The following is a 27,655-nucleotide window of genomic DNA, read 5'->3' as shown; positions in this document are numbered from 1 at the left end:
CGCTGTCCTCGGTGGATGCGTAGGTGTCTGGTGATCGAGAAGCCCTGGTGGACGTCAGCAGCTCTTGTGGTCATCACCCATCTCCACGTAGGGCAGCCCCATGGGCCAAGTGTCCCGAGGCCAGTAGCGGACTTTGATGGTTTTGTTCGGCATCTCGTATGTGGAATCCACCACAGCCAGGATGACTATGCCATAGGGGAAGGTGAAGCTGATGAGTACATGCCTGGGTGACAAGGTGGAGAGAGGGAAAAGATGCCCCAGCAGTCAGCTTGATGGCCCCAGCCCCACCTCTCCTGGATCCTGGCCATCAAAAGGGATCTCCTGACCACACATCCCCAAGACATACACACACATCCCAGTATCTGTGCCTGCCCCCGCTTCCCCCAGGCTCCTGCTCCAAGCTCTGGCATCTGAGATTTTCTGCTTCTAGGACCCAAGTGAAAGCGTTAGTTGCTCAGTCATGTCTGACTCCGCAATGCCATGGATTGTAGCCTGCCAGGCTCCTCTGTCCATGGAATTCTCCAGGCAAGAATACTGGAGTGGGTTGCCAAGCACTTCTCTAGGGAATCTTCCTGACCCAGGGAGTGAACCCAGGTCTCCCACATTGCAGGTGGATTCTTTACTGTCTGAGCCGCCAGGGAAGCCCCTAGAGCCCAAGACCACAGGGTAAATGCTTACCAGATGCTGTGCAGGTAGGAGAAATTAATCCATTGCCAGAAACTGCAAAGCAGGCGGTCACTGATCCAGCTAGTAAAGGCGAGAGCCCAGATAACCGTGGAGACCTCAATCAGATGCCGGAGCTCCTTATTATCGGTCCTAGGGAGGGAAGAAGGGAGATCAGAGCCTGACTCAGCTAGCAGAGCCCCAGGGGGCTGATGGGAAATTCCTCCATTCCAGGAGAGGAGGCTCGGAGGAGGGAAGAATCACGGGGCAAGGTGGGGGAGGGGCCAGACCCATGCTAACACGTGGGGACTGCTCACAGCAATGCTATTGTTCCCATTTTGTGGATGAGAAAACTAGGGCACGTGAGATTAAGTATGCCTCATACCCCACCCCAAGGTTACACAGCCAGTATGTGGGGTCTGAATCAGGTTTATCAGAATACAGAAGCCGCAGCCAACAAGCCCTTCTGTGTTTGTGCTTTGGGGTATAAGTGTATGTGCACCTGTGGGCTGGTGCATGGGAATTTATGTCCATGTGGCTCTGAGAATACATGTGTATGTGTGTGGGAGGGTGTCCCATGTCATGGGACAACTCAGGACTAGACTATGTATTTCCCCAACAGCAGAACTAACCCAATGTCTCTTGGGAAAGAGCTTATGAGATATTAATGAGGCAATAACTCCTTCATGGGTAAAAGTGCAAGCCCTGCCTGCTAGCCTAAAAGGGGACAGTCTGAACACCAAAACAAAACAAAACCACACACCTAAGAATTGGTAAAATTTGAGTACAGATGGTAAAGAATCTGCCTGCCAATGCAGGAGACACAGGTTCAATCCCTGGGTTGGGAAGATTGCCTGGAGAAGAAAATGGCAACCCACTTCAGTATTCTTGCCTGGAGAATTCCATCGAGAGAGGAATCTGGTGGGCGATAGCCCATGGGGTCGCAGAGAGTCAGACATGACTGAGTGATTTAGCATGCACACACACATGTAATTACACAAGATGCTGCCTCTGGTGGAGGTGGGGAGAATCTGGGTGAAGGGTACACAGGACTCTGTACTATTTTTGCAGCTTGCTCTGAGCCTGTAATTATTTCAGAATAAAAAGTTAAAAATATAGCATAGTGACTGCAATGGATTGAAACACTTCAGAGATAAATGTCCATGAGTTCATAATGCTTAAAAAAAAAAAAAAAAAACCTCTCATTGGTCTTTACCAGAAATAGCTAAGGCACCAACTCATTGCTCTGGAAATTAATTTTCAAAAGGGAAAGAATTAACTCCCAATCCTGTCTTTCCTGTCCAAACTGTATTTCAAGGTTGATGAGCAAACATTCTTCTGTCTGGATGGATGGATTCCAGACAATGAATGCAGAAGGAATAAAAGAATCTGAAAATCACCCTTTTGCACCCTCTAAGGAGATCACGGGTGGAGACAGCATGAAATGGCTGCTGGAATCATTAGGGGAAAGGTCTGTAGAAAACTTTATAATGAAGGATCTGGATGACACCATCTGAATCCACAGAGCAAACATAATGGCCCTGAAAGCAGGACGACCACTCGTTATGGGGTCTTAATGGGCTGGGACAGGCAGCATCCAGTGCCACGCATGAAGTGGAAAAAAAAGTTAAAGCTAAAACTAGATCTATTAATTTACAGAGGGAAAAAAAAAAAAGGAAACAGGTTGGAAGACACCACAGGAACCAGTTGGCCAAATTCAAGACTCAGGATGTACTACAGGACAAATCTTTGAGCTTCTGTTATCAAACCAGAGGCACGAAGAAAGGGGGAAGGAGGAAAGGACTGCCATAAAAGAAGGAACACCTGAGGGACTGTGTTTGCCTTCTGATTTAAACAAGACCGAGCACAAGAAGACGTCTTTGGGAAACTGAGGAAAGGTCAGTGCAAACTGGTATTATTTATAGATGCTATTCTAAGGAAGCATCTTCCATTCATCTTTCTAAATCCTCCACTACCTTTTCCCAGCCAGCCCTGAGCCTCAAGGGCTGGCAGGGTATGGGGTGGGGGAGCTGAGTTATGTGAACCTGGAAATAAATATTCCAATAGTACCCTCCCTCCACCATTTGATTCCTTGCTGGGGCTCCCCATTGGTCAACCCAACTGGAAACCATTGACCTACCCAACTGGAAACCATTGGCCAACCCAAACAAAAACCATTGGCCATCCCAACTGGAAACTGTTGGCCAACCCAACTGGAAATCATTGACTTACCCAATTGGAAGCCCAAGGATAAGGGCTTGGCCCTTATCCTGGATTTGGCCCATACATCCTCCCTCTGGGATTGGCTCAGGCTGACTGTAACCAACAACTGGAGGTCACAGCTCTGGCCAAGAAGACTCTCTGCTACCTCTCTCCTTCCAGATTCTTGCAATCACTCCTTGCCATCACTCCCCATCCCAGGTCTCCTAATGAGCATGGAGTCCCGTATTAACAGAGCGGTTCTAAATGATCTCTAGTGATGTTCCCACAGTCTGCCCTCTTCTTTGTAAACAACCTTTTTATACAACTCTCCTTAAATGGCCCCATTTGGGAGTTCCTTCTCTAGCCTGCCAAGACCTAGCATGGGTTAAAAATGATAATTTTTTATCAGGAAAGTGAAACCCTGAACAATTAACGGGTGACATTACATGAAATCTACGGGGGTAGAGAATCCAGGTTGGGGACCTCCCTGTGGTTAGGACTCTGAGCTTCCAATGCAAGGGGTGCAGGTTCCATTGTTGGTTGGGGAACTAAGATCCCACGTGCCATGTGGCCAAGAAAAAGAAAAAAGGAATGCAGGTTGGCAACATGCTGTTGGGGCTGGTTAGTGGGCACATGGAGGTTTATGATACAATGCTCTCCACTTGTATGTGTGTTTGGAGGTTTTCAGAGAAGAAGGACAAACTCTGCCTTAGATTTCAAATCCTGGCCCTGGCCCTAGCTGGTGAATGATCCTGGGGAAGGGAACATGGTGAGGCTTTTCTTTGGGGGTTGGGTGCGGTTCCTGGAAGAGAAAGGGGTGCCACCTCTTGGGGCACCTGCAGTCACACCCACTTCTTATACTCCTGGACCACGATGTAGACAATGTGCAAGCCAATGGCGTTTAGGGCATATGCGTTGATCGTGGGCCTCAGGAAGGACAGGAAGGTACTGACCAGGGTGATGATGACGATCAGTGAGATGTACCGGGACCTGAAGGAAGAGAAGGTCTCAGCTGTGGCAGGGCCAGGCAGGGGGAGGGTGGTTGAGGGGTATTCCTGTGGGGTTTGGGTAGTCACATGGAAATCTCATGGCTGAGATGGATAAGAAAAGGGAAGGGGTTCTGAGAAGCCCAACTGAGCTCAGAAAAAGGTCTTAAGACTCCCAAGAGGGCTCAGTAAAAAAGGTCAGATGAGGGTCCCAAAGCCCAGGTAAATTCAGGCAAGAGTCTCAGGTGAGCCAGGTGGGATTAAGGAAGGAGCACCAGGGGTCCCAGAAACTATTAGGAGAGAGGTCCTGAAGGCTTGGATTTCCCCAGTGGCTCAGTGGTAAAGAACCCACCTGCCAATGCAGGAGACCTAGGTTCCACCCCTGGATCGGGAATATCTCCTGGAGAAGGAAATGGCAACCCACTCCAGTACCCTTGCCTGGAGAATCCCATGGACGGAGGAGCCTGGCGGGCTCCAGTACATAGCGTCGCAAAGAGTCGGACACGACTGAGCACGCACATGCCTGGAACCCCAAAGCAGGCTCAGAAAGGCCCTGGAGAAGCTCTCAACTCTCCAGGTGGGATAAAAGGAAGAATAAGCAGGTGGGTAAGGGGACAACAGAGGACGAGATGGTTGGATGGCATCACCAACTCAAAGGACGTGAGTTTGAGCAAACCCCGGGAGATGGTGAAAGTCGAGGAAGCCTGGGGGGCTGCCGTCCATGGAGTCACAAAGAGTCAGAAATGACTGAGTGATGGAACAACAACCAGGGGAGGATTCCAGGGCTCCCAAGTATGCTCAGAAGAGGGGTGCCTGGAAGTCCGGTTAGGTCAGGCAGGGTCAGGAAAAGGTCCTGGGGTGTTGAGGGGAGGGACTCCAAAGAGGGTCTGAAGGATAGGTGGGCTCTGGTAGGATTGACAGAGGGCCGGCCCCTGCCCCACCTGTTCTGCCCTAGGAAGGCAGGGAAATAGCAGCGGGGCAACCATAAGCTGTAGCCGCTGGCCAGCAGCCACAGGATAGTGATCTCATCCAACATCTGGCCCAGGAAGCTGAGCGTCATGTGAAAGTACATGGAGAACAGTCCTGGAGGGAGAGACAAAGGCAGGTGGTCAAGGGTGTGGTCCCTCTTGGCCCCGCCCACTGTCCCAGTGTCCCCACCTACCTGTGACTGTGAAGAGAATGAACAGCACGTAGATGTAGCGGGAGCGTGTCTGGATATATGGGCGCATCAGAAATGCCATGAGGGGCCCAAAGATGAAGAAGGTGACGTTGCTGAACTGGAGAAGGAAGGGGAAAGCATAGTGAGGGGCTGTCGAGACAGAGGAGGCCGAGCACGGTCGCCCTCAGTCATTGCCCAGCTGGTCAGCAGCCATCTTTCAGGCAGTGAACTGGCCCAGGGTCTCTCCATCTTTCAGCTGACCAGGCAAGCACTCATTGGTAGATCCATTTCTCCCTCCATTACTCCGTGGGCTCATTAATTCATGCAATGCACGTGGTGAAGGCCATCTACTACCATTTTCCTTTCAGCAACAGTGCCCCCCAGGTTTGAGTTGGGCATTCAACTACTCAACTAAAGACTACATCCCCCAGCCTTCCTTGCAGCTCACTGTGGCCTTGGGATCTGCTCTAGCCCATGGGACAGGACTGTAAATGAATCATCACTATAACTTCCAGGTCAGTTCTCAAGAAGCTGCTTGAGGCTTGCTCTCTACTTCCTATGGACTGAAATGCAAACACAGTGGTCATGAACTGGCCTTGGCCTTGTAGACAAGGAAAGACAGTGCAATACCCTAGTGACTCACTTCTAAAAAATAGCCTGAGGGGACTTCCCTGGCAGTCCAGTGGTTAAGAATCCACCTTGCAATGCAGGGGGTTTCCCTGGTAAAGAATCTGTCTGCAATACAGGAGACCTGGGTTCAATCCCTGGGTCGGGAAGATCCCCTGGAGAAGGGAATGGCTACCCACTCCAGTATTCTTGCCTGGAGAATTCCATGGACAGAGGAACCTGTCAGGCTACAGGTTCCTGTCAGGCTACAGCTCCTGTCAGGCTACCTGTCAGGAGTTGTGAAAGAATCAGACAGGACTGAGCAATTAACACTTTTACTTGCAGTGTGGGGGACATGGGTTCAATTCCTGGCCAAGGAACTCAAATCCCATGTGCAATTAAGCCCCCACATCTACTGAGCCTGTACACCACAACTAGAGAGTCCATGTGCTTCAACAAAAGATCCTGCATGCCAGAACTAAGACTGTGACTAAGACTCAACTCAGACAAATAAATAAGTACTAAAAAAGAAAAGAAATACAGGGAGCAGGGACTTCTCTAGTGGTCCAGTGGCTAAGACTCTGAGTTCCCAATGCAGGGGGTCTGAGTTCTATCCTTGGTCAGGGAACTAGATTCCACTTGCCACAACTAAAGATTCCCCATGCTATAACTAAGACGTGAAGCAGCCAAATTAAAAAAAAAAAAAAATTACAGAGCACAGTGGTGGGTATGGGGAAAATCATTCACCTGATACAAGGTCAGCATCTACTAGCCTAGGTCCTGGTCACCTGTACAGTTTCCCAAGACAGGAGCCCTCCTGATTCCAAAGCTCTCCTGGGACAATGATGGAATCAGCTCCAAGGTCACCATTTAAGAACCTAGACTTGGCAAACTGGTTTCCAGCCCATGGTCCCACCTATGTACTTGTTTTCCATGCCCAAGTCTCTGATGTTTGTCAATGGACAAGGTCAAACACAACTCCAGGAGGGCCACCCAGTTCACAGCAGCTATCCTAGAACACAGAGCTCCCCCTCCTCCCCAACTCGCCCTGTCTATATCACAAAACCCTACCCCACCGGAATAGATACTCATGCCAAAGAAGGATATCAGGCTTTCTCTTTTAGGAGTTTGAAACTTGGAACAGGCACAAAGCCTGGGAGTCACCAAGATCGAGTTGCATCATTGACAGCTCTCTACAGAGGCCCTGGGATATTGTTGTGATATTTAAATTGTGACAACCATTTTGCCACCCATGAGAAGACAAGGCTGAGTGGAAAAAAAGCGAATGCTTGAGGACGGTATCTGCACATCTGCTGAATCCTGCAGACTGCGGGTCCCAGCCTTCCTAAAACAACTCATCTTTCCATTTTTTAATGCATCTCACTATCTTTCCAATATTCTCTCTTTCCCCTTCTTGTTTGTTTCTTTGTCTTGGTTTTTGGTTAGTTTTTTTTTTTTTCTAATTGAAGTATAGCTTATTTACAATGTTGTGTTAAATTCAGGTATACGGCAAAGTAATTCAGTTACACATATATCTGTTCTTTTTCAGATTCTTTTCTATTATAGGTAATTACAAAATTCTGAATATGATTTCCTGTGCTATACGGTAGGTCCTTATTTATCTATTATATATATATATAGTTTGTATCTGTTAATCCCAAGCTCCTGGTGTATCTATCCTCTTTGATAACCGTAGGTTTGTTTTCTTTGTGAGTGTTTTGTAAATAAATTCACTTGTGTTGTTTTTAGATTCCATGTGTAAGTGACATCATGATATTTGTCTCTGTCTGACTTACCTCACTTAGTATGCTAATCTCTAGGTCCATCCATGTTGCTGCAATGGGCAAAGTTTCATTCTTTTTTTTAAATTTTATTCATTTATGGCTGTGCTGGGTCTCCAATGCTGTGCGCAATGGGGGCTAGTTGCGGTGAATAGGGGCTACTGTTCAATACAGTGCACAAGCTTCTTGTGGCAGTAGCTTCTCTCGTTGCTGAGCACAGGCTCTGGGTGTGTGGAGACTTCAGTAGTTGCAGCGCATGGGCTTAGCTGTGCCATGGCATGAGGGATCTTAGTTCCCTGATCAGGGGTCGAACCCACATCCCCTGCACTGGCGGGCAGACTCTTAACCACTGGACCACCAGGGAAGTCCTGTTACATTTGGTTTTATGGCTGAGTAGTACTCTGGAGAAGGAAATGGCAACCCACTCCAGTACTCTTGCCTTGAAAATCCCATGGATGGAGGAGCTTGGTGCAGGCTACTATCCATGGTATCGCAGAGTCAGGCACGACTGAGTGGCTTCACTTTTCACTTTCGGTACTTCACTGAGTGTAGGTCCCACATCTTTACGCATTCATCTGCCAAAGGACATTTAGGCTGTCTTCATGTCTTGGCTATTGTAACAATGCTGCTATGAACACAGAGGCGCATGCATCTTGAATTCGTGTTTTTATCTTTTCCAGATATATGCCCAGGAGCGGTAAGGTAGCTCTCTACAGGTTGAGCCCCATGAATCCATCAGCAGTGGTATATTAGCTAGGGTTCTTTCGTAGCAAGCAACAGAAAATGATTCTGATGAACTTAAACTATAAATATAAATTGTGTGTTTGTGCACGTGTGTGGGTACTTATTTAATTGACCAAATTATTTATTCATGTATTTGTTCATTCATTCATTCATTTATTACAATGAGCTCAATAATTAAAGGAATTGCAGAGGACAAGAAAACCAGAAATCAGAATAGCTTTGGCCCTTTAATTGACAATCTCTCCAGGGGACAATTTTGGGTATGAATGAAAACAACTGTATTCAGTCTTTACTGTGCAAGCCCAAACTTCAAATTCTGGAGAGTGGGGATGTCCCTAGTGGTCCAGTGGTTAAGAATCCACCTTGCAGTGCAGGGGAAGCAGGTTCAGTTCCTGATTGGGAAACTAAGATCCCACATGCCACACAGCAACTAAGCCCATGCGCCACAACCATTGAGCCCATGCATCACAACTGTAGAGTCCATGAGCTGCATGGAAGATCCCACACACTACCACTAAGACCTGACACAGCCAAATTAATAAAAAAAAAAAAAAAGTCTGAAGAGTGTAGCCTGGGCCACATCTGATGCTTGGAGGAGACTACTTTGAGTGACCATCCCACTGAGACCATAACCAGGTGGCTGATGAAGGGGAAATGGAGCCATGGATACTGAATGGGCAAAAACCCCACACAAATCTGATGTCCCCTCCATCTCCAGCCACATGCCAGCCCTTGGGGAAACCAAGTGTGCCTGAAGATGCTGAGCCATCCAGCCTCCCAAACTCTTAAGCCTCCACTTAGAACACATCTGTGACTCCCATCCATCAAATCCAGATTCTTTAACTTGGCGTACACATTCCCTCCATAGCTACCTTTCCCCACCTTCAACTGTACAATCTGGGTGGAAAGAATAACTCAGCTCCTCCAGAGGAGTCTTCCTTTACTTCTTACCTCCTGGAGTTTTCACAGACTCTTCCCACTGCCTGTAAGGCTCTCATTCCCATGTAGCCCTCTTTGCCAGCCCAACTACTCTGTATTTAGCCTGGGGATTGCTTTCTTCCTAAAGCCTTCCTAAGCCCACAAGGCAGGGTCAGGGTGGTCTTCCTTTGTGTCCCATGCAGTCCCATGTTCCTGACCCTGGTCTTGCTGTTCTAGAACTATCTGGGTCTCCTGCTACATCTAGTCTTGAGAATAGGGATTGTGGCTTCTGCCTTCTCCATTATAACCTCAGGAGCCAGAATACAGTACAAAAAAGTCTTACTGAATGACCCAGATAACCACGAGGGTGTGGAGTCAAACATCCTACAGTGTGAAGCAAGTGGGCCTTAGGAAGCATTACTATGAACGAAGCTAGTAGAGGTGATGGAACTCCAGGTGAGCTATTTTAAATCCTAAAATATGCTGGTGTTAAAGTGCTGCACTCAGTATGTCAGCAAATTTGAAAACTCAGCAGTGGCCACAGGACTGGAAAAGGTCAATTTTAATTCCAATCCCAAAGAAGGGCAATGCCAAAGAATGTTCAAACAACTGTACAACTGCACTCATTTCACATGCTAGCAAGGTTATGCCCCAAAATCCTTTGAGCTAGGTTTCAGCAATACATGAACCTAGAACTTCCACATGTACAAGTTAGGTTTAGAAGAGGCAGAGGAATCAGAGATCAGATTGTCAACATCTGTTGGATCATAGAGAAAGCAAGGGAATACCAAAAAAATCTACTTCTGCTTCACTGACCATGCAAAAGCCTTTGTGTGGATCACAACAAACACAAAATTCTTAAAGAGACGGAAATACCAGACCACTTTACCCTCTCCTGAGAAACCTGTATGTGGGTCAAGAAGCAACAGTCACAACCTTACATGGAACAACTGACTGGTTCAAAATTGGGAAAGGAGTATGACAAGACGGTATATACTGTCACCCTGCTTATTTCACCTCTATGCAGATTTCACCATGCAAAATGCAGGGCTGAACGAATCACGAGCTGGAATCAAGACTGACGGGAGAAGCAGCAACAACCTCAGACATGCACATAATACCATTCCAATGCCAAACACTGAAGAGGAACTAAATAGCTTGCTTTTTTATAAAATATTTATTCATGGCTGTGCTGGGTCTTTGTTGCTGCTTCCGGGCTCTTTCTCTAGTTGTGGTGCACGGGCTTCTCATCGCAGTGGCTTCTCGTTGCAAAGCAAGGGCTCCAAGCACGGGCTTCAGTAGTTGTGGCGTGAAGGCTTCCAGGGTTTAGAGCACAGGCTCAATAGTTGTGGCACACTGGCTCAACTGCTCCCAGGCGTATGGGATCTTCCCAGCTCAGGGATTGAACCTGTGTCTCCTGCACTGGCAAGGGAATTCTTCACCACTGAGCCACCAGGGAATCCCTAAACAGTTTCTTAATGAAGCTGAAAGAGGAGAGTGATCTCCTATTGACTGTCTCTCAAAACAGTTCAAATGGATTTACCTGTCACACACGGGAAAACACTTGGCAAGGACATCCCTGGTGGCCCAATGCGGTGGACATGGGTTCAATCCCTGGTCCTTGAAGATCCCACATGCTGAGGGGCAGCTAATTTGAGTGGCACCAAGTTAACTGAGCCCACGTACCTAGAGCCCAAGCTCCCCAACAAGAGATGCCCACACATGCCACACCTAGAGAAGGCCTGGGCACCGCAACAAAGACCAGCTCAGTCAAAAAAAGTAGTGAATTTTAAAAAATACTTGGCAGAGGGTCCTGCATCTAGAAAGTTCTGAATAGAAGGTGCTATAACTGTTACTTTCTAATCTTTTGAGCACGTGACTTTACAGGTTGTTCTTAATCCTCACACACCCGTCAAGGCCAGGCTTTCTAGTTCCTGTCTGGCAATGTGGAACCTAAGTCTCAGAGAGGTGGAGTGATTCCTCCGAAGTTGCACAGCTCTGAAGTCTGCTTTTACCCCATGCTTTGAAAGATACGATGGGAGTTCCCTGGGGGTCCAGTGGCTAAGAGTCTGTGCTCCCAATGCTGGGGGCCCGGGTTCCACCCTTGGTCAGGGAACTCGATCCCACATGCCACAGCCAAAGATATCACAAGACACAACTAAGACCCAAACAAATAAATAATTTGTTTGCAGCCAAACAAATAAATAAAATTTTTTAAAAAAATTTAAAGAAAAACAAGAGGACTAGATGTGTGGTGATGATTAAAGGGGGGTTCCCCTGTTTCCTGGATGTGTTGTCTAATTTCTGTGGGTCCCCCTTTCATGCACTAGTGAAATTCATGCACCAGTGAAATTCATGCACCATCAATGCTGTCTAGGTTTTGATGATCCTCTCCTGTTTTACTGTAAACCTAGATAGTGTATTAAAAAGCAGAGACATTACTTTGCTGACAAAGGTCCGAATAGTCAAAGCTATGGTTTTTCCAGTAGTCATGTACAGATGTGAGGGTTGGACCATAAAGAAGGCTGAGTGCTGAAGAACGGATGCTTTTGAACTGTGGTGTTGGAGAAAACTCTTGAGAGTCTCTTAACAGCAAGGAGATCCTTTAGGACAAGTCAATCCTAAAGGAAACCAACCCTGAATATTTATTGGATGGACTTCTATGGAAGCTGAAGCTCCAGTACTTTAGCCACCTGATGCAAAGAGCTGACTCATTGGAAAAAACCCTGATGCTGGGAAAGACTGAAGGCAGGAAGAGAAGGGGACTACAGAGGATGAGATGGTTGGATGGCATCACTGACTCAATGGACATGTGTTTGAGCAAGCTCCAGGAGATGATGAAGGACAGAGGAGCCTGGTGTGCTGCAGTCCATGGGGTCACAAAATTTGAACACAATGAGTGACTGGACAAGAACAACAGCAATGCTACCATGAAGGCTGTTGGCAAGGGATGAGGGGTGCATGAGGCCAGGCATTGAAAAGCTACCTTGCTGGGGGCATGGTTTCAGCTCAAGAAATAGTAAAGGCTGCTGCTGCTCTTGTTATTGTTGAAGGAGATATTAATAGCAGGCTTATTATGCTCCAAGCTCAGCTGCCTGCAGAATGAAGGTAGGGGTTCTGAACGTCCTTGATTGTGTAGAATGAGGACACAGTGACGGGCGGTGCCTGTGACTAACAAGCTCCAAGTGGCTCTGGAGTCTCTGATAGAATCAGAGCCCAAGTTTCCCAATCACTGGCCCCACCCAGACTCCAAGAGTTGGGCGAGGCACCCGCCTGAGATTATGGCCAGTCCCGAGCTCTTACGCACGTGAGCTGGACTGCTTGGGTCCTGGCCCCAGAAGGTGACTTCACCTCAGTTCAGTCATTCATTCACTCATTCATTCGCTCAACAATCATCCACCCCTTCAGCACCGTCTGTGTGCTCAAGGACATTGTTGTTGTTGTTCAGTCACTAAGTTGGGTCTTTCTTCGACTCCATGGACTGCAGCACACCAGGCTCCCCTGTCCTTCACTATCTCCCAGAATTTGCTCTAACTCATGTCAACTGAGTTGGTAATGCCATCCAAGCATCTCATCCTCTGTCAACCCCCTTCTCCTTTTGCCTTCACTCCTTCCCAACATCAGGGTCTTTCCAATGAGTTGGCTCTTCTCATCAGGTGCCCAAATTATTGCAGCTTCAGCATCAGTCCTTCCAGTGAATATTCAAGGTTGATTTCCTTTAGGATTGACTGGTTTGATCCTGCAGTCCAAGGGACTCTCAAGAGTCTTCTCCAGTCTCCTGCATTAGCAGGCAGTTGTTTTTTTGTTTTTTTTTTTTTTTCACCATCTGAGCCATCTGGGAACCCTCCCTTCAAGAATATTACCAGTGTCTGAAACAAAGTCCCTGGGACTTCCCTAGTGGTCCAGTGGTTAAAACACTACACTTCCACTGTAAGGGGCATGGGTTTGATTCCTGGGCAGGGAACTAAGATTCTGCATTCCACTTGGCATGGCCAAAAAGAGAAATAAAAAACCCTCAAAGACCCTCCCTTTACCAGGTATCCAGTCAGAGTTTGGGGGTTATTCTGTGCCTCATTTTCCTCCCCTATAAAATGTAGGCCTTGGGACTTCCCTGGTAGTCCAGTGGTTAAGAATCTGCCTATCAGTACAGGGGTTCACTCCCTGGTCCCAGAAGATCCCACATGCTGAGGAGCAAATCAGCTCGTGGGCCACAGCTACTGAACCCACACAGCCTGGAGCCGGTTGCTCCACAGTAAGAACAGCCATTGCAATGAGATGCCTGCACACTGCGACGAGAGAGTAGCCCCCACTTGTCACAACAGGACAAAGCTGGAGCAGCAACAAAGACCCTGAGCAGCCAAAAATAAACAAATAAGTATTAAGAAAAACCGCCACAGGCCCTATCTCTGAGCGCCACGGTGAGGATTAGAGAACTGAGTGCTGCCAGCCCAGGGGGTTTTGGCAGTTTTGTTCACTGCTGCCAGGCCCCCAGTGTCTAGAACAGTGCCTGGCATGCAGTAGGTGCCCAGCAAAGTTTTGTAGAGAATAGTACATGCAAAGAATATGTGTCAGGGGAATTCCCTGGTGGTCCTGTGGCTAAGACTCTGCACTCCCAATGCAGGGGGCCCAGGTATGATCCCTGGTCAGGGAAGGAGATCCCACATGTGGCAGATAAGAGTTCACAACTAACAGATCCTGAATGCTACAACTAGGGCCTGATGCAGCCGAATAAATAAAGATTTCTTTAAAAAAAGAATATGTGTCAACAGTGCATACATACGCCTGGTGCTTGCGCAGTGTGCCATGGGGCAGCTATTATTCTAGAATGCTTTGCTGTTTGGATCATCAAAATTGGGCAGGGCATCTGGTAAGTGGATGTGGCTGGATTCCTTAGGGCTGGAAGGAGGAAAGGGAGCGAGATGGGGGAAGGGAAGAAGGAGAGGGAGGAAGGAAGGAGACTGACTTGAATTAACGCCTCATCTCATCTCAGCCTTTCTCATTTACCCACCATCCTGGGCTAAAACCATAGCCCCTGGACTTCCCTGGTGGTTCAGTGGCTAAGAGTCTACACTCCCAGTGCAGGGGGCACAGGTCTGGGAGGATTCCACATGCTGCTGGGCAATTAAGTCTGAGTCCCAATCACTGAACCCAGAGCCGCAACTACTGAAGTCCACGCGATAGAATCTGCGCTCCATAACAAGAGGAGCCGCTGCAGTGAGAAGCCTGTGCACCACAATGAAGAGCACTCCCCAGCTCGTCACCACCAAAGAAAGCTCATGCGCACCAGCGAAGACCAGAGCAGCCTAATAAATACTTTTTAAAAACATGCTTCTTTCCAAGACGCGACTTCACCTACTGTGACTTCCACGAAGACAGAAAACACCTGTTTTATCCTCAGCTGTGTCACCAATGCCTTTAAAGTTGGGCACTCAGTAGGCACTCCAGAAGAATTTGTTAAATCAATCAAATCAAGAAACATGTCTGGGGGGGGTGGGCAGGAGGGATAAATTATAGTGTAAGATTAATAGATACATACTACTGAATATAAAATAAAAAACGAGGTGCTACTTTTCAGCACAGGGATTCATACTCAATACCCTATAATAAACCATAATGGGAAAGAACATGGAAAAGGATTTCCCTGGTGATCCAGTGGTTAGGACTCTGCATTCTCACTGCTGGGGCCCCGGGTTTGACCCCTAGCAGGGTAGCTAAGATGCCACAAGTAGTGAGGCATATGTACTTTATATATATTCTTTGTGTGTGTATATATATATCTCCCTTGGGTTCACCAGGCAAAAACCCTGGAGTAGGTTGCATCTCCTGCACTGCAGGCAGATTCCTCACCCACCAAGCCACCTGGGAAGTCCCAGCGCCCCACAGAAACCCCCTTGTTGCATAGAAACTCAGTCCTCTGAAGTAGGAAATGGCAACTCACTCCAGTCTTCTTGCCTGGAAAAGTCCACAGACAGAGGAACCTGGTGGGCTACAGTCCACAGGGTCCCAAAAAGTCAGACATGACTGAGCACCATGGTCAATATCTGCTGAATAGGAGGAAGGAATGAATGTGTTTTTCTTCCCTAGCAGATACCACAACCTGGCATCCTATACCCTTGACTCTCATTTAGTGCTTCCATCTCCCAGGACACCAACCCCACCTCCCGTGCATGCACACTGAGTCGTGTCCCACTCTCTGTGACCCCATGGACTGGAGCCCACCAGGCTCCTCTGTCCAAGGGATTCTCCAGGCAAGAATACTGGAATGGGTTGCCATTTCCTCCTCCAGGAGGTCTTCCCCACCCAGAGGCTGAACCCATACCTCCTCTGTCTCCTGCATTGCAGGCGGGTTCTTTACCTGCTGAGCCACTGGGGAGGACCCATTCCAGCCCTGTGACGGCAGGCATTTCTGTCTGCTTTCATCACTGCTGTGTCCCTGGAGCTGGAGCAGTGCCTGGTTCCAGCAGTTTCCGATGAATGAAGAGGGAAATAAAGAGGTCATTTCAATCTACCCCGGCGTCAGCTCTAGGAGGCCAGCAGGGTGGGGGTCACAGAGGCCTGTTTCTCCGAAGGGGAAGAGAGATCCAGAGGGACCTACTGAGTCTGGGCCCGGGATGTAGCAGGGGCATTCTCATCAGTTTCAGCTGTGCCATTATTCTATTCATGGCATCTGCTCTCCCTGAGAGAGCAGGAACCATGCCCTCCTCGGTTTCTGCTGGGCCTGGCATACCAGAGGTGCTCTGGAATTAATTGCTGTTGCTGTGGGAATTCCCTGGCCGTCTAGTGCTCAGGACCCGGCACTTTCACTGCTGGGCACAGGTTCAATCCCTGGTCCCTGAAACTATTAATATGATCCTGCAAGATGTGCAATGAAGCAAAAAAAAAGAAAAGAAATTGCTGTTGCTGTGAATGTTGAGGAGAAGAAAGGCAGAAGAGGGAGGTGTGGTTTTGAGCTCATGGGACCTGTCAGTCACAGCCAGGTGCTCAGAGAGGGGCTGGCCTTGTGCCTGGGTCACATATCCAGGGAAGAGAGAGACAGGAGTTATTAGCACACTGCAGAGGCTAGCCATGCCAAGGTTGTCCAAAGAGGAGGTGAGGAAGCTGATGGAGGTGTGGGTACTGCAGCTGGCAACCTCCTGGCTCTTATCTCCCCATCAGTTCGATACCCGCCCCCCACCAGACTCGCCCTACTCATTCCCACCTGCCCATGCAGCTCCCCACAGCAGGCACGCCATCCCACTGCTCTGGATCTGAGCATCTGGGAGGGAGTTTTCTAGGGAGGATGGGATGCAGAGCTTCTGAAACTTTGGCAGGATCCCAGGGAAGAAATTTCAGCAGCACAGCTGCCTCTGGAGGTTAAAGTCGGGGGCGTGGGGAGCCTTGAAACATCTTCCTACACCACTTGAAACTCTCCCAACTTAACAGCAGCCCAGCAGGAGGCCGCCAAGCCAGAGCAAACAGGCACCCACTGGGGTGGCCCATGCACCACGCACCACGCACCATGCTCATCCTATCCCAACCCTCCCACACCCCCACCACACTCTGTCCCAGCTGGACCACACTTCCAGACTCCTGGCCAGACTGTGAAATGCAATCAGGTGTTTCAGCCACCCTCACAGTGTGGAATCCCCCGTGCTCCCAAGTCTGCCATGATTCCCCAGTGCCCGCACGATGGTGCGTGGACTCTTCTGCCTGGCAGCCTTGTTTTGGCCTTTGGAAACCTCACCAGCCCTTTTTCTCACCTTCCGTCCCGGCCCCTCCGGCAGGCAGCCTAGGTGCTGGCTTCCAGCTACCAGTTCTCGTCTCTCATCTCAAGACCTTGGCATATGCTGTTTCCTTTGACCCATCCACCTTAGAGAACATTAACTTATTCCTTAAGCTTCGAGGTTCCCTCTCCCCCACCCACCAAACGGAGGTGTCAGACCCCACCCCATAGTTCCCCACCATTATTTCGGGAGCCCTCTTTCTCCCTTAGTCACGAGCTAACCATGGGGTTGGGAGGAGTCCATTCCTAATTCTGAACCACCCCCTCCACAGCCTGGGGGCCCTAAGCCTCTCTGGGACCTGGAATCACCCAACACAAGTTGGTTTACAGCATTTTTGCTGAATGCATAATGAGTCAGTGAATACAGGATAAATTTCAAACACTCCAACTCAGTATTGAAAACTTCATCTATGCATTCCCCCGGTGGCTCAGTGGGTAAGAATCCACCTGTCAATGCAGGGGACCCGGGTTAGATCCCTGGTCCGCAAAGATTCCACATGCCGCAGAGCAACTAAGCCCCATGGGCCACAACTGCTGAAGCCTGAGTGCCCTAGAGCCCGTGCCCAGCAAGAAGAGCAACCACGACGAGAAGCCTGCACGTGCACACAGCAGTGAACGAGGAGCCTCCGCTTGCTGCAACTAGAGAAAGACCCTGAGCAGCAACGAAGACCCAGCACAGCCAAGAATAAAATTTGTTCATTAATTTTTTTAAAAAACCTTCATCTTTATCTGGCCCCATATTTTGGGCACAGAGACACACTTTCCCAAACTGGTTGTCCCTCTTTTACTTCCAGGACTTAGCACATCATTTTCTTCTCTTCTGCTCCCTTTCCCAGACTCCTACCAGCCTTGGTGAGCTCCTATTCTTCCTTCAAAACCCAACTCCTAGGTGCCCTCCTCCATGAAGCCTCCAGCAACCTGAGCAAAGTCCTCCAGCACGTCCTTCTTCTGTACCCTGACTGTGTTGGGCTGGGCCCTGCATCTACCAACTCCAGGCTCACAGCTCCTTTCCAGCAGATCAACAAGAAAGCAAAAGATTCTTCAGAGAGCACTGTTTTCCAATTACAAGTTATGACTCCTAAATGGATTGTGATGAAATCCATGTGAATGAGTTTAAAATTTTCTTTCATGGGCTTTTCCTGGTAGTCCAGTGGTTAAGAATCCACCTTCCAATGCAGGGGACATAGGTTCAATCCCTGATTGGGGAACTAAGATCTCACATACTAAGGGCAACTAAGACCAAGTGCTGCAATGACTGAGCTGTGAGCCTATGGGCACAACTAAGATCTGATGCAACCAGAAATAAATAAATATTAAAAAATTTTTTTTTCCAGATCATCTTTCATTTACATACCTAGATCAAAAGCATGCTTTTAAATAGCTGCCTAGTATTCTGACATGTATTCAGCACTACACAGATTGGTGAAAATGTTATGCTTCTTTTTATTTTTTGGCTGTGCAGTTTACAGGATCTTAGTTCTCCAACCAGGCATTAAACCCAGGTCCTCTTCCCTGGTGACTCAGATGGTAAAGAATCTGCCTGCAATGCAGGAGACCCGGGTTCCATTCCTGGGTCAGGAAGATCCTCTGGAGAAGGGAATGGCTACCCACTCCAGTATTCTTGCTTGGGAAATCCCATGAACAGAGGAGCCTGGCAGGATACAGTCCATGGAGTCGCAAAGAGTCCGACACAACTGAGCATTCTTCCGTGAACGCGCAGAGTCCTAACCACCAAACTACCGGGAATTTTCTATGGCTTCTTTTTCAGTCACTTATTTATTGCCATTGCAAATGTCCCAGAGGTGACATTATACACAAACTTTGCCAGCCATAGGGATTATCTCTTTGGTGAAAGTTCCTAGATGTCTTTTAAAATATTTTTAAATATTTATTTATTTGACTGCACCGGGTCTTAGTTGCAGCATTTGAACTTTTAGTTGTGCCATGCGGGATCTAGTTCCTGGACCAGGAATCAAACCTGGGCCCCCTGCATTGGGAGCACAGAGTCTTAGTTACTGAACCATCAGAGAAGTCCCTGTAAATTGATATCTTGACACAAGTTGTCAACTTGCTCGAAGGAGGCCGCAGAATGTGAGTGTGCCCACATTCGTTAAAAAAAAAAAAAAAAAACAACTCATTTTTAACTCCTGATTTGAGAGGCCGAAAAGAAAAATATATATTGTTTTCTATTTAGGCTTTAAAAAAGAAAAACTTCTTATATGAACAGGAAGTAGACTACAGCTCCCTGAGTCAAATCCAGCCCACTGTCTTTTGTATGGCCCATGTGCTAAGAATGATGTTTACAATTTTAAAAAGGTCACAAAAAGGGAATTCTCTGGTGGTCCAGTGGTTAGGACTCAGATTCCATTGCAGGCCGCAAGGGTTCCATTCTTGGTTGGGGAACATCCCAGAAAAGGGAAAAAAAAAGTTTTCAAAATTAAAACAAGGACAATATTGTGACACTTGACAGTTACTTGAAATTCACATTTTGGTGTCCACGAATAAAGTTTTATTGGCATTCAGCCATGTTCTTCTGTTTACATATCATCTTGGCTGATTTCTAGCTACAAGGGCAGAATTGAGTAGTTTTGAAAGAGATCATGTGGCTCCCCAAAATCCAAAACTACTGTCTATTTGGGCTTTCCAGGGAGCTCAGATGGTAAAGAATCTGCCTGCCAATGCAGAAGACATGGGTTTGATCCCTGGGTTTGATCCCTGGGTCAGGAAGATCCCCAGGAGGAGGGTATGGCAACCCACTGTAGTGCTCTTGCCTGGAGAATCCCATGGACAGAAGAAGTCTGGCAGGCTATAGTCCATGGGGTCGCCAAAGAGTTGGACATGACTTAGCTAAACAACACTGTCTATCTGGTCTTCACAAAAAGAGTTTGTGGGGGCTTCCCTGCTGGCTCAGGGGTAAAGAATCCGCCTGCCAATACGGGAGACACGGGTTGGATCCCTCACCTGGGAAGACCCCACATGCTGCAGAACAACTACGCCTGTGCACCACGACTACTGAGCCCACGTGCCACAACTACGCAAGCCTGGGTGCCCTAGAGTCCGCGCTCCTCCGCCAGAGAAGCCACTGCAGCGAGAAGCTCGAGTACCGCAACTAGAAAGTAGCCCTTGCTCATCGCAACTAAAGAAAAGCCTCCACAGCCAAAAATAAATACATAAAATTATATGTGTGTGTGTGTGTGTGTATATATAAAAGGAGTTTGTGGATCCCCGAAGTATATGCCTTATTAGCTATAGTGATGGGGTTAGGGAACTCGGAAGTGTGTTGGAGGAGAAAGTCTCTTCTATAACAACTCAGATTTGATTTCCCCATGCCCTGATCTATTTCCCAAAGCCTTTTGAATAGAATAAAAGACATCCTAAGGAATTCCCTAGTGGTCCAGTGGTTAGGACTTGGCACTTTCACTGCCAGGGCCCGCTTTCGATCCCTGGGTCGGGGAGCTAGGATCCCACAAGCTGCACAGCCAAAAAAGAAAAAAACAAAAAAGATGTCCAAGGCAAATACTGTCTGGTGAAATTTCTGTTTCTGTCTGATAAGTATCTGGAAAGGCAGGTATTGGATGCTGATGATGTAGAAATCTGTCTGAATACGTGTCATGAACAGAATCGGTTTTTAGACCTACAGCCTTGGCAAGTTATCTACAGGCTATTCAATTTTCCACATTTAGAGACAGGCTGAGGGCTTCCCCAGAAGCCCAGTGGTTAGGACTGTGCTTCCACTGCAAATAGGCACGGTTCAACCTCTGGGACTTCCCTGGTGGCTTAGACGGTAAAGCGTCTGTCTACAATGCGGGAGACCTGGGTTCGATCCCTGGGTCGGGAAGATCCCCTGGAGAAGGAAATGGCAATCCACTCCAGTACTATTGCTTGGAAAATCCCATGGACAGAGGAGCCTGGTAGGCTACAGTCCCATGGGGTCGCAAAGAGTCCAAGAGTCGGACACGACTGAGCGACTTCACTTTCACTTTCAATCTCCGGTCCAGGATCTAAGATCCTGCAAGCCCCAAGGCACAGCGGAAAAAAAAAAAAAAAAAAAAAAAGACAGGTTGAAGAAGGATAGCATGGAGCGGAATTTTGCACAAGAGCACACGGATCCGGATGCAGCCCACACCTGAGCCAGCCCTCTCTCCATGCCTTCTGTGGGGTGGGTCTGGAGACGGAACTTTCTGGACTGCTGGGGAATGCAGAGAGGAGGGTTCCAGAATCCTCAGCCCTCTTCTCTGCCTCTAGGCATTGGCATATTCAGCCCCCTCCCATTTTATAAGGCCACTGAGGGCCAGGAAGGGTCAGTACCTCAAAAGCTAGGGCCACCTCAGGGATGCCTCGGTTCTCAAACTCTCATGCTCCAGCTCTGGAAAGTGGTGAGGTCAAAGGTAACAGAGTCAGAGCAACTTGGGTATTGTGGCACTGAGCTTCCCCCTCTCCAAGAAAAAAACCTCTCCTGGATGTGTCAAGTTCAAATCCCACCTCTGAGTACGAGGGTGACCCTGGGCATATCCTTCAGTCTCCCTGGATGCCTGCTTCATCACCTGGAAAATGGGATTAACTAACTCCATACACTATGCATGTGTGCTAATTTGCTTCAGTTGTGTCCGACTCTTTGCAACCCCATGGACTAGAGCCCATCAGGATCTTCTGTCCATGGGATTTTTCAGGCAAGAATACTGGAGTGGGTTGCCATGCCCTCCTCTTGGGGATCTTTATATGTGGTGCCTAATTCCCAGGGAAGATTAAATGGGGTTTTTCAGGCAAAATATTTAGGACGATGCCTGGCACACAGTAAGTGCTCGATAAAGGCCATTACGTGCAAGACTGCATGCTCATCATTTATTGAGCATGTACTGTGTGGAGGGCACAGAGTAAAGGATGTTTCCTCATTACCCACCATCCTGGGGGCTCCAGGAAATGTCCCCAGCAGCCCGCACAGGATAGCATAGCTGCACGTGTCTTTGGTCACTCACAGATTTCAACCTTCAGTTAAATGCCACTGCCACTGACACAGGATTTTTGAGCTCTTTTGCTGTGCCCCCATAGCAAGAGCTGGGGAAAGGATGACCAGTCATCCTGTTATACCTGAAACTGAAGGGTCTCCTGACACAAGACTTATGGTGCTGAAGCCAAGACAGTCCCAGTAAACCGAGATGATTTAGTCACCCTGGGCTGAGAGTATAGCTGAGAATGAAGTAGACATAACCGCCTGCTCCAGGAAGTCCTCTCTGACCCACCCCTCCACCACTGGCTCAGAAGCCACCTCTCGGCTTCTCTGAAGCCGCCTTTGCAGCCCCCGTTACAGCACCATCACCTTGGCTTATGAATGCCCGGAGCAGCCTCTGTATCCTCCACTCCAGGAGGGCAGAGAGGGCTCTTTTTCAGGTCACTATGGCGAGGCTCATGTCAGAGACAGTCTAGTGAATGATAGCCAGCAAGGCAAGCCTTGCCTAACAGATGAGCAAACCGAGGCCCAGAGAGACGGGCCACTGGAGCAGGATTTCCCAGCAAGGAGGTGGAGGAGCTGGGGCTTGAACCCCTGTCAGCTGAGACTCTGTCCTGCCAGCCCTCCCACCCGGCCCCTCACCGTGTTGTAGAACTCGGCCACCAGCTGTGAGTACTGGAAGTTGGGCTCACACCAGTCCACCTCGGAGCTCTGGTAGGCGAAGATGCTGGGCATCTCGACACCTCACCTGCCGCCCGCTGGCTGCGTCTGGCAGAGTGCAGCATCTGCGCCTACAGAGGGACAGGCCCAGCCAAGGCGGGGAGAGGATGGCGGGGTGCCCTGCGGCAGACAGGTCGAGAGGAGGAAAAACCTGCTGGACGGCTCCCTGGCTACACCAGGGACAGCCTGCCTGTAGGGTGGTGGCGGCTGCCCTGGGCAAAAGCAGAGGGGCTGGCATCATCCAGGGAGGGCAAGGGGGAGTAAGAAAGGGGCCTCCCTTCCCTGCTCCCTAGGAGTGGGAGTTAGGGAGACTGTTCCTTGGAGCAGTAATTTTAAATACTGGTGATGTTAGATCACCATCCTCACTTTACAGATGGGCAAAGTGAGGCATATGGCAAAGTCCTTTGCATAGAGCATGCAAGGTGAGGACACCAAGATGTGCACATACGCAGGCTCCTGACTCCAAGCTTCTAACCACTACCCAGACGCTGCCAAAGCTACACACCGCAGCCTCCCAGATCCAGGCCAAGAGCTGCACACCTGCCCCAACTGACTCCACTCAGCTCCCTTGGGGGCCTTTGGTGATATGACCTCCTTTGAGGGGCCCAGTCTTCCTGTCTGGGCTATGGGAGACTGGGCTGTATTGAAACCATTTCTCTTGGGCAGACGGGACCGCAGATACATGGAGGGTCTGAGTTTTGGGAGGGACTGTGGAGTTCCAGGCCTGGGGTTCCCAGTCCTGACTTCCCAGGGCTGCAGAAACCTCTGGTTTGAGAGTCAGACAGACTTGAGTTTGAATTCTGAGTTCCTCCCATTCCTAAGCAGTGTGACCATGGGCAAGTGAATTCACTTCTTCAAGCCTCAGTTTTCTCACCTGTGAGATGAGAAATAATAGAACTTCCCTCTTAGGGATTCTGTGAAGATTTAATAAGCTGATATAGCATTTCCTTAGGGAGAACATTTTTTGGTGAGGTGGACCTGCATTCACTTAGCTGTGTAGCGAGAAATCTATTTACTCTTTTCAATTCTCAATAGTTCTAGAAGAGGGGCTCAGTTGGTGCTAATATATGTTTATGCCTCAACATTTAATCCCTTTGTTTGATAAACACAAACAAAGTACTGTTTGCCTGCCTTCAGCAGGCAGCAGTATCCAGCTAGACCATCTAAACATTATTTACTTATACTGTATTTATTTCAAAGTAAGTTTGTCTTCTAGCTGCTCATAGCCACTTTCCATTCATGGCAGAGTTCTTACAAAGTTTCTTTTTAAAAATAAACTGACTGAAGCCTTCTAATTCTTGTGGTGGTTACAAAAATCTATACAGGTGAAAAAGACTGCATAGACAGATATGATAGACACACAGATGTGAATAATGACAAACTTGAAGTCTGAATAAGGTCTATAAATCACACTGACATAAGTTACTTGGTTTTGAAATTGTATCATTATATAATACGTAACCCAGGTAAGAGAAATCGGAGAAATATGATAGAAGGATACAGATCTGTCTGTACACTTTTTGCAACTTCTTGTGAGTGTACAATTATTCCAATATAAAGAGTTTTTTAAGTAACTGGTTTGGGGTTTTCATTGGTGGATGAATGGCTCAACAAAATGTGGTCTATCCAAGCAAAGGGATATTATTCAATGCTAAAAACAAAGAAGATTCTGACACCTGCTACAATATGGATAACTCTGGGGATATGATGCTCAGTGAGAGAAGCCTGTCACAAAAGGACAAATACTACCTGATCCTAGTCACAGGAGGTCCCTAGAGGACCTCAAACCATAGAGACAGGAAGTGGGGGCCAGGGGCTGAGGGGTGGGGTGGGGAGTAGGTATTTAATGAGCATGGAGTTTCAGTTTGGGAAGATAAAGTTCTGGAGATGAATGGTGGGGATGGTTGCACAACATGTGAAGCTACCTAATGCCACTGAGCCTAGGCTCAAAAACGGTTAAGACAGGGACTTTCCTCGTGGTCCAGCGATTAAGAGTCTGCACTCGCAATACAGAGAGCACAGTTTCCATCCCTGGTTGGGGAACTAAGATCCTGCATGCTGCAACGTGTGGCTAAAAAAAATTAAGATGGTACACTCCATGTTATGTATTCAGTTCAGTTCAGTTCAGTCGCTCAGCTGTGTCTGACTCTTTGAGACCCCATGAATTGCAGTACGCCAGGCCTCCCTGTCCATCACCAACTCCCGGAGTTCACTCAAACTCACGTCCATCGAGTCGGTAATGCCATCCAGCCATCTCATCCTCTGTCGTCCCCTTTTCCTCCTGCCCCCAATCCCTCCCAGCATCAGAGTCTTTTCCAATGAGTCAACTCTTCACATGAGGTGGCCAAAGTATTGGAGTTTCAGCTTTAGCATCAGTCCTTCCAAAGAACACCCAGGGCTGATCTCCTTTAGAATGGACTGGTTGGATCTCCTTGCAGTCTGAGGGACTCTCAAGAGTCTTCTCCAACACCACAGTTCAAAAGCATCAATTCTTCGGTGCTCAGCCTTCTTCACAGTCCAACTCTCACATCCATACATGACCACTGGAAAAACCATAGCCTTGACTAGAGGGACCTTTGTTGGCAAAGTAATGTCTCTGCTTTTGAATATGCTATCTAGGTTGGTCATAACTTTTCTTCCAAGGAGTAAGCGTCTTTTAATCCCAATTTTAAAGTAATTGATCTAGGTTTTTAAAGGGGTGTTATTTGACAAAATACCTTAAGTAAATAAGAGTTTAGGGAGGGGGTGGATATAGGAAACTCTTGAGGGTCATCTGTAAAATCAGAAACTTGGGAACTATTGAGTTGTGTATGTATGTTTATGGTTCAGCCCAGAGCTGGCACTGAACTAAAAGAGGCTATTATACCACCATCACCACAATCACCATCACATCACCATTATCACCTGTTTTTGCTGTTCAATCACTCAGTAGTGTCCGGCTCCCTGTGACCCCATGGACTGAAGCACGCCAGGCTTCCCTGTCCTTCACTATCTCCCAGAGTTTGTTCAAATTCATGTCCATTGAGTCAATGAGGCCATCCAACCATCTCATCCTCTGTCGTCCCCTCCTCTTGCCTTCAATCTTTCCCAGCATCAGGGTCTTTTCCAATGAGTCAGCTCTTTGCACCAGGTTGCCAAAGGATTAGAGCTTCAGCTTCAACATCAGTCGTTCCAGTGATTGTTCAGGGTTGATTTCCTTTAGGATTGCCTGGTTTGATCTCCTTGCTTTCCAAAGGACTTTCAAGAGGCCTCTCCAGCACCACAGTTTAAAAGCATCAATTCTTTGGCACTCAGCCTTCTTTATGGTCCAACTCTCACATCCATACATGACTACTGGAAAAAAACACAGTTTTAACCATATGGGCCTTTGTCAGCAAAGTGACATCTCTGCTTTTTAATATGTTGTTTAGGTTTGTCATAGTTTTTAATCCAAGGGGTAAGCATCTTTTAATTTCATGGCTACAGTCACCATCCACAGTGATTTTGGAGCCCAAGAAAATAAAATCTGTCACTGTTTCCACTTTTTCCCTATCTATTTGCCGTGAAGTAATGGGACTGGATACTATAATCTTAGTTTTTAATGCTGAGTTTTAAGCCAGCTGTTTCACTCCCCTCCTTCACCCTCATCAAGAGGCTCTTTAGGGACTTCCCTGGTGGTCCAGTGGTTAAGACTCCATTCTCTTAATGTAGGAGGCCTGGGTTCAATCTCTGGTCAGGGAACTATATCCCAAGTGCTGCAACTAAGGGCTTCCCTGATAGCTCAGATGTTAAAGAATCCCACTGCAATGTGGGAGACCTGGATTCGATCCCTGGGTTGGGAAGATCCTGGGTTGGGAGAAGGGACCGGCCACCCACTCCAGTATTCTTGTCTGGACAATTCCAGGGACAGAGAAGCCTAGCAGCCTATAGTCTATGGGGTTGCAAAGAGTCAGACACAACTGAACGACTTTCACACTCACACTTCACATAAGCAAAGACCCAGCATGGCCAAATAAATTTTAAAAGGAAAAAAAAAGAGGCTCTTTAGTTCCTCTTCACTTTCTGTCATTAGAGTGGCATCATCTACATATCGGAGGTTGTTGATATTTCTTCCAGCTTGTGAGTGATCTAGCCCAGCATTCCACATGATGTACTCTGCATATAAGTTAAACAGGGTGACAATATGCAGCCTTGCCGTACTCCTTTCCCAATTTTGAACCAGTCAGTTGTTTCATGCAAGGTTCTAACTGTTGCTTCTTGTCCTGCATACAGGTTTCTCAGGAGATAGATAAGGTGGTCTGATAGTCCCATCTCCCTAAGAATTTTCCACACATCACCATTAGCACCATTACCATCACCATCTCCATCATCACCATCATCGATAAGATGTCAAAGACTTTCATGGTCACACTCTGCCAGGAATGCTGCCACCTTCAAGATCCTCTGAAGGGATGGAAAAGATGTCACATTCAGAGGTGACAAAAGTTTCCAGAGCCTGGATTCAAAGCTCGGCTTGGCTCTCTACTAGATCAGCAACAACCTCACCTGTCGTCGAGCCCAGTTGGAAGCCTCCCCGGGCCCAGTTGGAAGCAGGTAGCCTTCCGTGTCCCTCCCTAGTCAAATCTGGGCCAGGAATAGTTGTCAGGATCTGGTTCTCTTGGATCTCGCTCAAGGTTTAACAGCCAGAAGCAAGGTGATGAGAGGTGCCTACACCCAGCCCAGCACAGGGTTTGGGAAATTGCTTGCACACGTGGACTGGGGCAACAGGATGGTGAAACAGCTGTGTGGGTGCCGAAGGGGTGGTGCTCGCCTTCTGCCAGATGGCAGCTGTGTGAAGCCCCGGAGCCTGGGTGGAGAGGTGACAGGTCTCCGTGGGCATGCCATAAAGTAGCACAACCGGCAGCTTGAGACAACGCACCTTTACTATCCTACGGTGCTAGAGAGGAGGAACTCAAAAGGAGTCTTATGGGGCGAAAATCCAGCTGCTGGCAGAGCTGCCTCCTTCCAGAGGCTCCACGGGAGAGTCCAAACTCCAGATTGTCCTAGTTTCTAGGGGCCACCTGCATCCCTGGCTCATGGCCCCTTCTTCCATCTTCAAAGCACATCATCCCCTCTTTGGATGTCATCTTACCCCCTCCATCTTACCCCCTTTTCTCTGATTTGGAATTTCTTATAAAGACTCTTGTG

General features: G+C 48.1%; 1 protein-coding gene across 1 annotated transcript; it reads right to left on the bottom strand.

The window, feature by feature from the left end:
* Window positions 1–54: 54 nt before the first annotated feature.
* On the bottom strand, window positions 55–22,504 carry ACER1 (alkaline ceramidase 1). The gene is made up of 6 exons (XM_068981000.1): window positions 22,412–22,504; window positions 5,014–5,128; window positions 4,793–4,934; window positions 3,718–3,855; window positions 679–816; window positions 55–223 (listed from the first exon to the last, which is right to left on the bottom strand). The coding sequence occupies exons 1-6, from the start codon at window positions 22,502–22,504 to the stop codon at window positions 55–57; spliced, it is 795 nt and encodes a 264-aa protein (XP_068837101.1).
* Between the last annotated feature and the right edge of the window lie 5,151 nt (window positions 22,505–27,655).

The sequence above is a fragment of the Capricornis sumatraensis genome, chromosome 9, assembly GCF_032405125.1.
Source record: "Capricornis sumatraensis isolate serow.1 chromosome 9, serow.2, whole genome shotgun sequence".
In the NCBI taxonomy this organism is placed as follows: Eukaryota; Metazoa; Chordata; class Mammalia; order Artiodactyla; family Bovidae; genus Capricornis; species Capricornis sumatraensis.
This window is presented reverse-complemented; position numbering and strand designations above follow the sequence as displayed.